Here is a 15,506-nt window from a genome sequence, read left to right on the forward strand (position 1 = left end):
TCAAAACTTGTGAGAAAACTCGCGTTGAAGACGGCACCTTCGCATGCCACGCGCACGCGACGCGCCCTGTGCGCGGTCACCTCGCTAACCGTCGCCACGTGGCGTGCGATGCCTGCCGCCGTGCCGTGCCAAGCCAATGGTCGACGGTGAGGCAACAGCACAAGAGCGCGTAGCAGCTCGCCCAACCCTCGCGCGCGTGATCTCCCTCCCTACACAACAAAATCCGCGGTCGGCACGCCAAGCCACTCCCTGCGCGCCCGGCCACTACCTTGCCGCACTAGTGAGCTGCGAGGCTCAACCTCAACGCCTCGCCCCTTCCCTTCCCCTAATGGCCTATAAAAGGGCCCCGTGTCCATGCCTTGCCGGCCGCCCTCACCACCACCGCTCTGCCATTGCCGCCGCACGACGAGCACCCCCTCCCGGCCATCCCCGTCGCTACCCAAGCGCACGAGCGCCTTCCCCTACAACCACTCCACCTCCCCAGCCCCACAAACCTCCACCCCTGCCGCTACCATCACCGGAGCCGAAGCCGAAGCGGCCGCGCCGCCACTGCTCCACCGCGAGCCATCACCGGCCCTCCTCCGAGTCCTGCACCAAACCGGCAGCTGTTAAGTCCCTCGTCGCCCTCGTGACCCTAGCCTATGCCCTCGTGGACCCACATCATCGGAATCGAGCTCCCCGAGCCGCCGGCCGGCCAAGGACCCCTTGTAATCTAAGTTTTAGTTTCAGGGACCTTAAGTGCAAAAGTCAGGGGTTAGTTCATAAAATGAAGGGCGTATCTATCGGGAAAAAGTGTTTCGGAGGGTTTTCTTGCAAAAAGTGTTTTTCCTTTTTCGGGTTTAGTTTTAGTTGAAATGGCTGTAACTTTGGAAATCCGTATAAAATCATAGAGAAATGGTAAAAATGCGAAATAAATTTTGTTAGCTTTCTGATGCTCATATCTAGCTAGTAAAAATACTTGATCTTGTGAAATATGTGTTTTTGTTGCTTATCAAAATGCATATTGTTTAATCTCCTTATTATGGAATAAATAGTTTTCGTACTCATAATATCCTGATAAATTCATAGTACTATATGATAGTGTTGAAAACCATTCTATAAAGTTTGTAGAACTAAACTGATGATAGAACTCTAGTTATAAATCATTCTTCGTATCTGTAGTGTAACCATGTTCGATTTTTAGTAAATTCTATAATTGTCAAATCCATCTTAAATTTTGATAGTAGATTTCTTGTGTAGGGGAAAGCTCCTGTAAATTATTGATGTTCATATACTAGCAGATGTTTCCTGAATATTTATTCATGTTGAAAGCTAGTTTATTTTGTAAAGATTATTGCTACTAGGATTTGTAGGCTCACAAATGATTATTTATGCTCTTCATCAGTAGCATGATCATTCCTAAAAAAATTTTCTAAACAGTACCAGAATAGCACAACCTGTTGTCTTTTGAATAATAAATTTTTGAGAATTTTATATGTGTACACAATCACCATCAAATTAAAACCTATATTTTTTTCCAACCAATCTGTTTTGTGAAGAAAGGAAATGTTTATAAACTTGTCTAGGTGAATGTGGCCAAAAGAAAAGAAATGTTTATGACTTGTCTAGGTGAATGTGGCCAAAAGAAAATACACCCCATGTTTTTGTAATGGTTAACGAAATAAAACCTACGTCACAAAAGATTATAAAAGAAATCTTATGCATATGCATCTCGTGCAGAAGCTAACATCACCGACGGAATGTACGAGCTCATCCCGTAATGCGAAGAAGGACAGAAGGAGGGTGAGCTGAACGTGATCGAGGCAAACCGAGGCCTGAACCAAAGTTTGGTAGATCCCAAGGCTGATTCAGGGCGGGAAGGCAAGCCCCGGAGTATAACCCTAATTTCCAAATTTATACAATATTCTTGTTACTTATGTGTGTGCATTAAGTCCATAGGAGTTGTAGCGAAACCCTAGTTGCATGCTCCTAATACCCATGTTTTGAATACTAGCATGTTAGGTCGCTTAGTTGCTATGCTAAATAGGGACATGGTAAAAGTCAAGTGATTTCCTGTCACTCGTGAGATATAGGAATTGCCTGTTTACTTATGTTGGAATCATAAGATCGACGAGCGGGTCTTTGTGCGATGTTCCTGAATTTGTTGATGCTCCGTCTGTATAGAGCAAATTGCTAAGGTCGAAATGTGTCGGTGTTCGTGGTCAAGTTTTTGAACGTACTAAACACATGCTGAAGAATATGGTAATCGGTAAGCCTAGTACCTGATTGAACCGGGCGTGGACCTTTTCCCCGCTCTCTCTGGAAACAGTTCCATTAGTATATCATGTGGGTACAAGTGCGACCATGACATGGCCTTGTTTCAGGGACCGGTGGGGCCTTGTATCCAAGGGAAGTGGGCCCTGGACATGCACCGGGGATCGATGGGATCCGTTGATAATGGGTGGACCCATCGCGGTACGTGCAAGTCGTGTGTTTAGATCCACCTTGCAAGGTTTGTTTCTCGCAATTATTGAGACTGCTTGACCACTATGCTGCATTGAGTAAAAAGATGAACAAGGATGATGTTTAATATTGAGACTTGATTAAATGGATTGTTCTACCATGCTTGCTTAGAATAGATGCTTATTTAGAATGGTTAATCAACTAGAATTTGATGCTAAAACTTGAAAACAAGGACCCATTTTAGAAGTTTTTGGCAAAAAACAACCTTTCAGCCAAAATGCCTTGCATGTCCAGGAGTCGGTGGATTGGATACCACTTGTTAGGTAAGCCTTGCGGAGTATTAGTATACTTAGCCTTGCTTGTGACTTTGTTTTCAGGTAATGAAATTGATGCAATGGTTGCTAATTTGACTTGTTCTTGCCAGCTCCCTCCGGGATGGACGGTTGAGTGGGACACGTCCTCGATGGGTGAGGACCTTGGTGAGTGATGTCATGGGCGGCTTCACCATGATGTCATGTATCGTCGTTAGACTATCGATTCTTTTCGCTGCACTTGAACTCTGAATCACTTTATGAATTGAACTCAGATTGTAATACATAAATATGGACCTCTGTGATGTTTTCATCTGGATTGTTGTAATCTCTGGGCTTATCTTCGTACGAGTATTTGTATGCTTGTTTCGATCTCAAATATGTGGTTGTATCGGGTGAAACCTAACAAATTTCCATCTAGATCTGATTAATGTGTCCGATCGCATTTAAGGTGATGATTAGCACACTTAAGCCGGATTATTTTAGGTGGTTCTAGCACACAACGGTGCATGCCCCAGGGCCCCACCGATACAGTACTGCCTTATGGAAGACGACGACATGGACATCGATAGGTTCGTCGCATTCACCCCCTCCCCCGCCTCAGGGCTGTCCAGTGGCCACCCACCTTCAAGGCAGCCATCAACGAGAAGTACGACGGTCGCTCCGACCCGAAGATCTGGCTGAAGACGTACTGCACCACGGTCAAGGCTGTGCATGGCACCTGCGACCAAATGGCCTCCTACTTTCCGGTGGTGATGGGAAATGCAGATCTCCTATGGCTCGAAAAACATCCCGCGAGGCTGCATCGACACATGGGGACAGTTTGCTAGAGCCTTCACCCAAAACTATCATGCTACATACACTCGACCTAAAAACATGGAAAACCTCGGCCAAGTCCGCCAGCGGAAGAACGAAACTCGCAAGTACGTTAACCGCTTCTTCAACAATCGCAACACGCTTGCTGGTGTTGGAGACCGTGACATCATCTGGTACTTCCGTACCGACTAGTGATGGACCTAGAATTTTATCACAGGGTATGCTAAAAACAATCTTGTGCAATTTGAACGGGGAATGGCCCGGAGAGGCCGAAAAAAAATCTCCTCCGGAAACGGCCCGGAGAGGCCATTCTGCGACAAATCCAGGGTCATGAGCTTATGAAACCTGACACCGAATCGTGGTGCACGGCTCCCGTCAGGCTGTTCATGGACAGGTCAAGAACCTGCAGCTGCTCCAGCCCGAAGAAGGATTCGGGGATCGCGCTGGCCAACCCCGACCCCTGCAGGAACAGCCACCGGAGGCTGCTCATCTCGCCGATCTCCGGTGGCAGCTCGGACTCCGTGAACTGGTTCCCGGACAGGTCGAGGAGGTGCAGGCCGGTGAGGTTGCGGAGCAGCGCCGGGTGGAGCACGCCGGAGAGCCGGTTGCCGCCGAGGTTCAGCACCTCAAGCCGGCTCCCCAGCGCGGCGAGGCCGGCGGGCACCTGGCCCTCGATGCTGTTGCCGCTGAGGTCGAGCGACACGAGCGCGGCGAGCTGCTCAGGGAACGGGTCCCAGAAGCCGACGGCGCTGAGTCGCGAATAGTGCCAAGTGCCCGAGAGAGATGGGCCGACGGGCGTGACACACAGAAGCTTCCTATACGCGTATCCATCCATCCATGCCTGGGCCCCAGGGTATGCCGCCCCTGGCACCGGCCAACACGTGCACCACCCTATAGTTTGAGTCATCTCCAAAACTTTAAATCTAGTGTCTATATCTTCTAAAATGCAATGAAATCTATTTTCTCCTATGTATAATTGAGGGTATTATTTTGAAATTTTTTAGATCTAATTTTGCAACCTCGAGGATTATTAGAGGTTGTGTGCTGGCATGGGATCAATGAGAATTACACCAAAACTGGTTGGCATGGCTGGATTTCACCTTTTTTGAACGATTGGCTAGATTTCACTTAGGTACCAGTTAATTATTACAATCATCATCAAGAAGTTTTGTTAACAAAACTAATTGTCAATATGGTATGTAGCCAGTTAACTTTGGCTAGGAACTAAAGAGTCGATGAGTTTAGCCATTCGACCATTTGAACCAAGGTGAGCTACGGTCTTTCCGTGGTGTACATGTTTTTTTTTGGTACTGTACAATACAAATTAAATGGAAGCTAAGCCATAGTTCAGCTTCTCTCTCACTAAAAAAGTCAAACAAATTTGATTAGATGACCAACGTTCACCGGGAGAGAAACGAGCATTAGTCCCGATTGGGAAACCTCATATATCTCGATTCTCCCAATCAGAACTAATCATTCAGAACTAAAGGTCCTGGCCTTTAGTCCCGAGTCTTTCACCCGGGACTAAGGCCATATCTTTAGTCCCGGTTGGTGATACCAACCTGGATTAAAGGGTTTTGCGTCAAAAAAATATCAGAAATTTCCTAGGAGGTGAGCATCGTCATCGACGACCCTAAAGCTTTCTACAACAATCACAAGCACAAGTTGCAAAGGTAGGAAGTGCACTCCATCTCCGTCGCACTAGTCCAGTATCTGCGGTGGTCAGAGATGCCCATAACCTTCTCCAGGAAGACCACTGAGTGCACATCCCGGACCCTAGGTCTTACCCGCTGGTGGTGTGCCCCACCATTGACAGAGTCCTCTTCTCCAAGATGCTGATCGATGGCGGCAGCGGCCTCAACATCATTTTCACCGAGACCCCTGAAGCGCATGGACTTCAACTTTGAGCAGCTCCATCCCTACGAAGACTATCCTATCAATCCTGCCGGTCACGTTCGGCACCCCCGACAACTACCGCACCGAGCACCTCACCTTTAAGGTTACCTGGTGGACTACCGATCACTAAATCCGACACTACCTACCCGGGTTCGAATCCTCGACTCTGCATAGGTGCTCGCTTTTTTTTGGATTTATTTCAGGATTTATCCAGCGTTATTCTTTTAGTGGTAGACGACATGCTTAGTCTTTCGGAGGTGCTCCTAGGGGTAGATTTGCGTGCGTGTATTTATAGGGACGAGCGTCTATGCGTGTATGTGGGTGTCTGCATCTGTACTGTGTGATTCAAAAAAAACTTCAGCAATAGTCTCTAAATCAGACCCTTCAAACACTAAATGGGACATGTCTCTATTTCTTGAGGGTCTTAAAACTTGCTCCAACCCTAGCAATAGCCCTCAATTCTTACCCTCTATTTTTCTTATGACAAGTGAGACCTGTTCATTAGTTACTAAGCATTCTATTTTATTTAGTTTTCTATTCTATCTCCTCTCCTTTTTGCCTCTTCTTTCTCTCATGCTTGGTCCGATGGCGATCTCAGCTCACCACAGTGGGCGAATGACCTCGAACCGGCTGGTGGATCCAGACGCTGCGTGGGGCGAAGGTGGGTGGGATGGAGTTGGACGAGAGACGCAAAGGACAACAAGGGCAAAGTCAGGTAGCAGGGAAGGAGAAGGAAGAAGGGTGGGTGGGTTGTGCCCATTCCCTAGAGAGTAGGTATGAGGGTGGACAGGGGATACGAAAACATCTAAAAATGGAGGGTCTACAGAGAGCCCATTGAAATACTTTTTTTAAAGCTTGATTGTTTAAATTTGTGGTAGAGTGTTTAGAGCAAGTACATTGCTACACGTCAGCGGTCTCATAGGTCATCTTCTAAAGTGCCACGTAGGATTTTTGATGATGTGGAGGAGAGAGAGCGAGGAGAGAGAAAGAGGTCGTTGTTTCGTGAAACAACCGCCTCATAAGAGGAATTGTAGGACTACGAGACAACTTAATAACCACCCTATAGTTTGAGTCATCTCCAAGATTTTAAATCTAGTGTCTATATCTTCTAAAATGCAATAAAATCTATTTTCTCCTATGTATAATCGAGGGTATTATTTTGAAATTTTTGAGATCTAATTTTGCAACCTCGAGCATCATTAGCGGTTGTGTGCTGGCATCGGATATGAGAATTACACCAAAACTGGTTGGCATGGCTGGATTTCAACTTTTTTTTGAACGATTGGCTAGATTTCACTTTGGTAACAGTTAATTATTACAATCATCGTCAAGAAGTTTTGTTAACAAAACTAATTCTCGATTTGGTATGTAGCCAGTTAAATTTGGCTAGGAACTAAAGAGTCGATGAGTTTAGCCAATTAGCATTCGACCATTCGTGTGGTGTACATATTTTTTTTGGTACTGTACAATACAAATTAAATGGAAGACATAGTTCAGCTTCTCTCCCACCAAAAAAAGTCAAACAAATTAGATTAGACGAAGAACATTCACCGGTAGAGAAATGAACAGGTAGACAAACGAGCATTAGTCCTGATTGGGAAACCGTTACTAATCATTTGGGAGTAAAGTTCCAACCTTTAGTTCATATATCTCGATTTTCCTTGCTGTTTTGGTCCAGCCTGAGTTGCTGTAACTTCTACTGTGATTTAGTTTGGAGCAGTTAAAAAAAATATTAGAAATTCTCGGAAGACCCCCCAACACGCACGTTGCAAGAAACGCGATTTTTTTAAGCAAAATATGCTCATGCATGGGATTCGAACCCACAACCTCAAACCACGCGTGTAGCTTCCTTACCATCTCACTTACACAACACATCTAATTGAATAGAGGATGCAATCCTTTTATAGTAACTTGTGGGGACCCTTTAGTGCCGATCGTGATGCCCGTGAGGCTGACCTCGGCACAGCATCTGGACGCCCTGATGAGCAATGGCAGCGGGAAGGCGTTCGTCGTCACTCCGCACGCCTGCGGCGCGCCAAGCATTCCTCCCGGGATGGCGGTCGCCGCGGAGGTGCACCCAACCGATGTGGTGGTTTCCGTTCCAGGTGGGCTATTCGGTTCGATGATCAACGGCAGCCTGCATGCAACGACGAACGCCGGCTCCGCCGCCACCAGCCACAACAAGGGCGCCGGTGACACTGTCCACGCGCGGATGCCAACCATCGCCGTCTCAGATGGGCTGGCCCCTTCCGTACGTCGAAATGGTTTTTGCTAAAGTCATAGATCGTTTCGCTTGCCTGCTCCTAGGCATATCTTCATCCCCTGAATAATGAAAGTGAACCTCCGCCAGTATATAATATAATGAAAAAATAAATCTTTGATGAAGATCAGGTATATGTGTTGCGTTGCCGTGCCATCATTACTAGGGACTTTAGGGACTTTAATACCGGTTTCGCAAACGGTACTAGTAGTTCGATATACCGGTTGAAATAACTGGTACCAAAGGGTATTAAAAATTAAAAAAAAGGCAAATCCTCCTGCCGCCGCCCTCCGCATGCCCAGCTCTGCTGCCCTCCTCCGCCCACCCGCCACCGCCCGCCCCCGCCTCCATCCACCCTCCACCCTCCGCCCACCGCCCCCGCCGCCTTCCTCCGCCCGACCCCGCCGCCTTCCTCCACCCGCCCGTTGCTTCTCCCGCCTCCATTGTTCGCTCGGCCTCGCCGCCTTCCTCCACATTCCCGCCGCCGCTCCTGCCTCCGCCTTCCTGCCACCTACCCTCGCCGCCTTCCGCCACTCCCGCCTCCGCCCTCTACCTGCCGCTGCTCCCCATCCCTGCCCGCCCGCCGTGGCTGCTACTGCCGCCGCCTCACCTCGTCCCGCCGCTGCTCCTCACTATGCCGGTAAGGGGTGAGCGGAGGGGGGAGGGGAGGGGAGGCAGTGGATAGAGATCTAGCTAGCAGAAGGGGAGATAGAGGAGAGAGAGATAGCAGCCGTGGTGGGGGGACGGATGGTGCATGTGCAGATAAGATAGGGGGCGGATGATGGGAAATAAAGACAACAGAAGGAGACGAGCGGCTGATGGAAGGCCTTTAGTACTAGATGGGGGCTCTACCGGGTGGAGCTCCCACCCGATACTAAAGGGTGACCTACTAAAGGGTGACCTACTAAAGGGTGACCTTTAGTACAAGGTGAGCCCCAACCCGGTACTAAATGGGGGGCACGAGGTCCTCCTTGGAGACTATCCGTTAGGTCCGGTACTAATGCTCAACATTAGTACAACATTAGTACCGTGCCAAAATACAACCGGTATTGAACCTCGGGACGAAAGACCATTTCTCTAGTGGTGCACAGTGCATAGCCTATACTAATAAATCGATGAGAAGTGATATCTCTGCAGCTAAAAAAAAGTAAAAAGACCATCAAAACGTCGTCCTACATTCGCCACAATATACAGTAAGCAATATACGTACACATACATATTGTGTACGGTCCCATGGGCACATGCATATTATGACAAATTATTCTGTATGTGCACTACAGATTAAATAGTACGCTCCTCCCATGACTTTTCATGCTTTTGGAGCCAAATATAGAATGTACATTTTTGAAACATTATGGCGGTTACATGTATAAGCTCTTCCTTTTCGAAAGGAAGATCGAGTTTGTTCATTCGAAATGTTAAAACAAATGTTCATATCAAAAGGTTTTAGAAAGTCAAAACCAAACGGTACACTGGCACCACCCTATAGTTTGAGTCATCTCCAAAACATCAAGGGGGTGTTTGGGAGGGGGTGCTAAATTTTAGCACCCCTATTTTAGTCACTTTTAGCCCCTAGTGCTCCCAAACATCTAGGCTAAAATGGAGGGGCTAAATTTTAGCCCCCATAATCCATTAGCCTCTCAAGAGGTGCTAAAATGGACTAAAAGTGCTAAAAGTGGTCCCCGTCATCCAAAATTCCACCCGGTACCCTCCCCTCTCTCCTCCCCGCGCTCTTCTCTCTCCTTCGCGCCAGATCCCACGCACGCGGCGCCCAGGCTCACCGCGCAGTGCCCCGCCGCCACCGCCGTGGCCGGCACCGGCGCCGGTACCTGCCTGTCCATGTCGATGGAGAACTCGCCGCCCTTGTCACTGCCCAGTGGCGCCTCCAACACCAGCACGCAGTCGTCCTGCCCGTCCAGGAGCAGGTGCAGCCGCAGTCGCACCGTGTCCCTGCTGCTCGCCGCCGGCGCCGCCGCCGCCGACTCCTGCCACGCCTCGAGCCGGCCCCACGTCTGCCAACTGTCCGACGACCCCGTGGTGCCGGTGCGCACGATGATCCACGCGCCTGGGTTGGACCGCGCCACCGTGCCGCCACCTCCGCCTCGCCGCCGCCGCCTGGCCGGCCCCGCCCGCCCCTGCCGCCTCCGCGCCGACCCCCGCCTCCTCCGGTCGGATCCGGCGGTGGCCATGCCGGCGCTGGCCATGGCGCCGGCGCCCGCGGCTGTGGCGACCGGCGCCTCACTGGAGGGCAAGCAGCAGGCCGGCGCCCTTCTGCGACCGCGGGGAGCGCTTCGGCTTCGGCTTGTCGGCGGCGGCGGACTGATGCAGCGAGGTGGCGGCGGTGGAGACCGCCAGAGCAGTCCGCCTCACCACCGCCGCTACAGCTGGATCCGCGCCGCGCCTGCTCATCCCCTGCCCTGCCGCCACGTTACGCCGCCTCCTCGGCGCGCTCGCCGGCGCCGCTGCTGCCGGCCGCTTGCGCCCCGCGGCCACCCGAGAAGCCCCTGCTGAACACCGGCGGAGAGGAAAACGGTAGGAGGGGCAGCACAGTAGGGGCAAAAGGGACATTTTACAGAAGAGGTGCTAAACTTTAGCCCTCTTCCCAAACACCCAATGTGCTAAAGTTTAGCCCTTTCATTTGAGAGGGCTAAAGTTTAGCCAGGGCTAAATTTTAGCCCCTTCCTCCCAAATAGGGCCTAAATCTAGTGTCTATATCTTCTAAAATGCAATGAAATCTATTTTCTCCTATGTATAATCGAGGGTATTATTTTGAAATTTTTTAGATCTATTTTTCTGGCATCGGATCAATGAGAATTACACCAAGACTAGTTGGCATGGCTGGATTTCACCTTTTTTTGAACGATTGGCTAGATTTCACTTTTCATCATCAAGAAGTTTTGTTAACAAAACTAATTCTCGATTTGGTATGTAGCCAGTTAACTTTGGCTAGGAACTAAAGAGTCGATGAGTTTAGCCAATTAGCATTCGACTATTCGTGCGGTGTACATATTTGTTTTTGGTAATGTACAATACAAACTAAATGGAAGCTAAGCCATAGTTCAGCTTCTCTCCTACGAAAAAAGTCAAACAAATTTGATTAGACGACGAACGTTCACAGTAGAGAAACGAGCATTAGTCCAAAAGGTTCCATATATCTCGGTTTTCCCAACTGGTAGTAAACGTCCAGCCTTTTGTCCCGAGTGTTTCACACTAAACGCGATTTTTTAAGCGAAACATGCTCGTCAGCAGTGCGTGGGATTCGAACCCACGACCAAAAGCCTCGCGCATAGCTTTCTTACCATCTTACTTACATAACACATCTAGTTCAATAGAGGATGCAATCCTTTTGTAGTAACTTATGGGGATCTTTAGTCCCGGTTGGTGGACTAAAAGTCACCCTTTAGTGCGTGATGGCCGTGAGGCTGACCTCAGCACAGCATCTGGACGCCCTGATGAGCAATGGCAGCGGCAAGGCGTTCGTTGTCACTCCTCCGCACGCCTGCGGCGCGCCAAGCATTCCTCCCGGGATGGCGGTCGCCGCGGAGGTGCACCCAACCGATGTGGTGGTTACCGTCGGTTCGATGACCAACGGCAGCCTGCATGCAACGACGAACGCCGGCTCCGCCGCCACCAGCCACAACAAGGGCGCCGGTGACACTGTCCACGCGCAGATGCCAACCATCGCCGCCTCAGATGGGCTGGCCCTTCTGTACGTCGAAATGGTTTTTGCTAAAGTCATAGATCGTTTCGCTTGCCTGCTCCTAGGCATATCTTCATCCGCTTAATAATGAAGGTGAACCTCCGCTAGTATATAATATAATGAAAAAATAAATCTGTGATGAAGGTCAGGTATATGGGTTGCGTTATCGTGCCATCATTACTAAGGATTTTAGTACCAGTTTCGCAACCGTTAGTAATAGTTCGGTACTAAGTACTAAAGGGATCCTTTAGTACCGGTTGAAAAACCTGGTACCAAAGGGTATTAAAAAAATTAAAAAAAGCAAATCCCCCCGCCGCCGCCCTCCGCATGCTCAGCCCCGCCACCCTCCTCCGCCCGCCCGCCTCCGTCCTCCACCGCCTGCTCGCCGCCCTCCTCCCGCCGCCCCGCCCCCGCTGCCACCCTCCGCCCGGCCCCGCCGCCTTCCTCCGTCCGCCCGCCTCTCCCACCTCCACCCTTCGCACGGCCCCGCCACTTTCCTCCACCTTCCCGCCGCCGCTCCCACCTCCGCCCTCCTGCCGCCTGCCCCCACCTCCGCCCACCCTCCTCCCGCCGCCTGCCCGCCGCCCTCCGCCACTTACACCTCCGCCCTCTGCCCGCCGCCGCACCCCCGCACCCGACGCCGCCGCCTAACCTCGCCCCGCTGCTGCTCCTCACTGCACCGGTAAGGGGCAAGCGGAGGGAGGAGCCGAGGGAAGGCAGTGGATCGAGATCTAGCTTGCGGAAGGGGAGATAAAGGGGAGAGAGAGATAGCAGCGGGGGTGGGGGGGACGGATGGTGCATGTGAAGATAAGATAGCAGTGGGGAGGGGGACGGATGGGAAATAAAAGGCAGCAGAAAAGGACGAGCGGTGGTTGGAAGGCCTTTAGTACCGGATGGGGGCTCTACCGGGTGGAGCTCCCATCCGATACTAAAGGGTGACCTTTAGTACCGTGCCAGGTGGAGCCCCCACCCGGTACTAAACGGGGGCACAAGGGCCTCCTCGGGGACTATCCGTTAGGCTCGGTACTAATGTGAGCATTAGTATCGAGCCAAAATACATCCAGTATTGAGCGTCATGACGAAAGGCCATTTCTCTAGTAGTGCGGTGCGCATGGCCTATACTAATTAATCGATGAGAAGTGATATCTCTGCAGCTAAAAAAGTAAAAAGACCATCAAAACGTCATCCTACATTCGCCACAATAAACACTAAGCAATATATGTACACATACATATTGTGTACGGTCCCATGGGCACATGCATATTATGACAATTTATTCTGTACGTGCACTACAAATTAAATAGTACGCTCCTCCCATGACTTTTCATGCTTTTGGAGCCAAATATAAAATATATATTTTTGAAACATTATGGCGGTTACATATATAAGCTCTTCCTTTTCAAAAGGAAGATCGAGTTTGTTCATTCGAAATGTTAATACAAATGTTCATATCAAAGGTTTTGGAAAGTCAAAACCAAACGGTACACGTGCACCACCCTATCTTCAAAATTTTAAATCTAGTGTCTATATCTTCTAAAATGCAATGAAATCTATTTTCTCCTATGTATAATCGAGGGTATTATTTTGAAATTTTTGAGATCTAATTTTGCAACCTCGAGGATCATTAGCGGTTGTGTGCTGGCATCGGATATGAGAATTACACCAAAACTGGTTGGCATGGCTGGATTTCGCTTTTTTTGAACGATTGGCTAGATTTCACTTTGGTAACAGTTAATTATTACAATCATCATCAAGAAGTTTTGTTAACAAAACTAATTGTGGATTTGGTATGTAGCCAGTTAACTTTGGCTAGGAGCTAAAGAGTCGATGAGTTTAGCCAATTAGCATTAGACCATTCGCGAACCAAGGTGAGCTACGGTCTTTCCGTGGTGTACATATTTTTTTACTGTACAATACAAATTAAACAAATTAAATGGAAGCTTAAGCCATAGTTCAACTTCTCTCCCACGAAAAAAGTCAAACAAATTCCGTGGTGTACATATTTTTTTGATACTGTACAGTACATATTAAATGGAAGCTAGGCCATAGTTCAACTTCTCTCCCACGAAAAAAATCAAACACATTTGATTAGACGACGAACCAGTGGTAGAGAAACGAGCATTAGTCCCGGTTGGGAAACCTAATAGATCTCAATTTTCCTAACCGGAATTAATCATTCGGGACTAAGGGGGTGTTTACTTCCACCTTGCTAAATTTTAGTTGCTAAAGTTTAGCAACTTTTAGATGCTAAACTGCCAAACACCCTTGCTAAAACTTTCTAAAGTTGAGTTGCTAAAGTTTAGCACTTTAGCAAGTTTTTGATTGCTAAAACTTGCTAAAAGGTGGGCTGGACAACATATACCCCTCATTTATTGCTTGTCTCCCCCCTCCTGCGCACCTTTAATAAGGGTAGATAGGTCCTTTTACAGCTCATTAAATGCCTTTTAGCAAGAGTATCCAAACAGCTTTGCTAAAGTTTAGCAACTTTTAGCAACTAAAGTTTAGCAAGGTGGAAGAAAACAGGCCCTAAAGGTCCTAACCTTTAGTCCTAGGTCTTTCACCCGGGACTAAAGCCATATCTTTAGTCCCGGTTGGTAAGGTTTTGCGCCAAAAAAATATTAGAAATCCTAGGAGACCCCCCACACGTCGCAAGTCACAAGTCATGCAATTTTTTCACCCGAAATATGCACGTGTCCGGTGCGTGGGATTCGAACCCATGATCTCAAACCTCACGTGTAGCTTCTTTATCATCTCACCTACACAGCACATCTGACTCGTGGGGACCCTTTAGTCCCTTGGAGACTTTAGTTCGGGTTTGTAACACCAACCGGGACTAAAAGTGACTCCACGGATGAGCTTTTTTTGAGGATCACCTTTAGTCCCGGGTTCAAAAATAATCGAGATTTTTGTTGAGGATGGAAGTTCCTTTTTCTACTTCTACTAGTGAACGTTGTCATTCATGTGCATCGAAAGCAGCCCCGGCATCGAAACACCACCTCTCGCCTATAAATAGTGACCAAACCTTTCGCTGCAATGGCAACCACCAAAGCTGCAATGGCAACCAGCAAGATGCTTCTCCCGGTCACTCTCTGCTTCCTCCTCGTGCTCGCAGCGGAGAGCAAGGAGGACGATAATACTGTCGTCGTCTTCTACGGCACAGCGCGATGCAAGATCAACACCTCCAGGATCATCAGCAGTAAGTAAATTTATATGCTGGGTCAACAAGCTAATTAAACTTCTTTCACAAATCAAATGGCCCAAGAATAATAGACAATCATATGAGTTTGAGTTTGCTAACCACGCCTTCCACGCGGTCCGAATAATCGACAATCATATAACGTATGCATGCAGCGGAAGACTATGTATGTACATGGCATCATAAATTTTACGCAAAAACATAGTTCCAAATTGTACATATTATTATGTATCTGGACATAAACTGTATCTAGACAAAAATTATGCACCAAGAAAAATTAAAATGACCTACAATTTGGAATGCAGGGAGTAGCATTTTGCATGCCGTCGTCGTCTCATCACCGTGTGCGTGTGTGCAGATGCTCCTTTGCAGCTGGTGATCAACAACGCCACGATCCCCGGCACCGGCAGGACGACGAGCACGGGCCAGATCGTGATGGCCGTGAGCCTGACCTCGGCACAGCATCTGGACGCCCTGACGAGCAATGGCAGCGGCAAGGCGTTCCTTGTTGCTCCTCCGCACGCCTGCGGCGCGCCAAGCATTCCTCCCGGGATGGCAGTCGCCGTGGAGGTGCACCCAACCGATGTGGTTTCCGCCTCAGGTGGGCTACTCCGTCCGATGAACAACGGCGGCCTGCATGCAACGACGAACGCCGGCGGCGCCGCCACCAGCCACAACAAGGGTGCCGGTGACACTGTCCATGCGCAGATGCCAGCCATCGCCGCCTCAGATGGGCTGGTCCTTCCGGACGTCGAAATGGTTTTTGCTAAAGTCATCGATCCTTTCGCTTGCCTGCTCCTAGGCTTTTTTGTAATCGGTTAATAATGAAGGTGAACCTCCGCTAGTATATAATATAATGAAAAAATAAATCTGTGATGAAGGTCA

At 48.9% G+C, this 15,506-nt stretch overlaps 1 protein-coding gene across 1 annotated transcript; it reads left to right on the forward strand.

Moving 5' to 3' along the window:
- Positions 1-14,443: 14,443 nt before the first annotated feature.
- On the forward strand, positions 14,444-15,506 carry LOC117842952 (uncharacterized). Its single transcript, XM_034723481.2, has 2 exons — positions 14,444-14,621; positions 14,980-15,506. The coding sequence occupies exons 1-2, from the start codon at positions 14,459-14,461 to the stop codon at positions 15,441-15,443; spliced, it is 627 nt and encodes a 208-aa protein (XP_034579372.1). The 5' UTR covers positions 14,444-14,458; the 3' UTR covers positions 15,444-15,506.

This window comes from Setaria viridis, chromosome 2, assembly GCF_005286985.2.
Source record: "Setaria viridis chromosome 2, Setaria_viridis_v4.0, whole genome shotgun sequence".
In the NCBI taxonomy this organism is placed as follows: domain Eukaryota; kingdom Viridiplantae; phylum Streptophyta; class Magnoliopsida; order Poales; family Poaceae; genus Setaria; species Setaria viridis.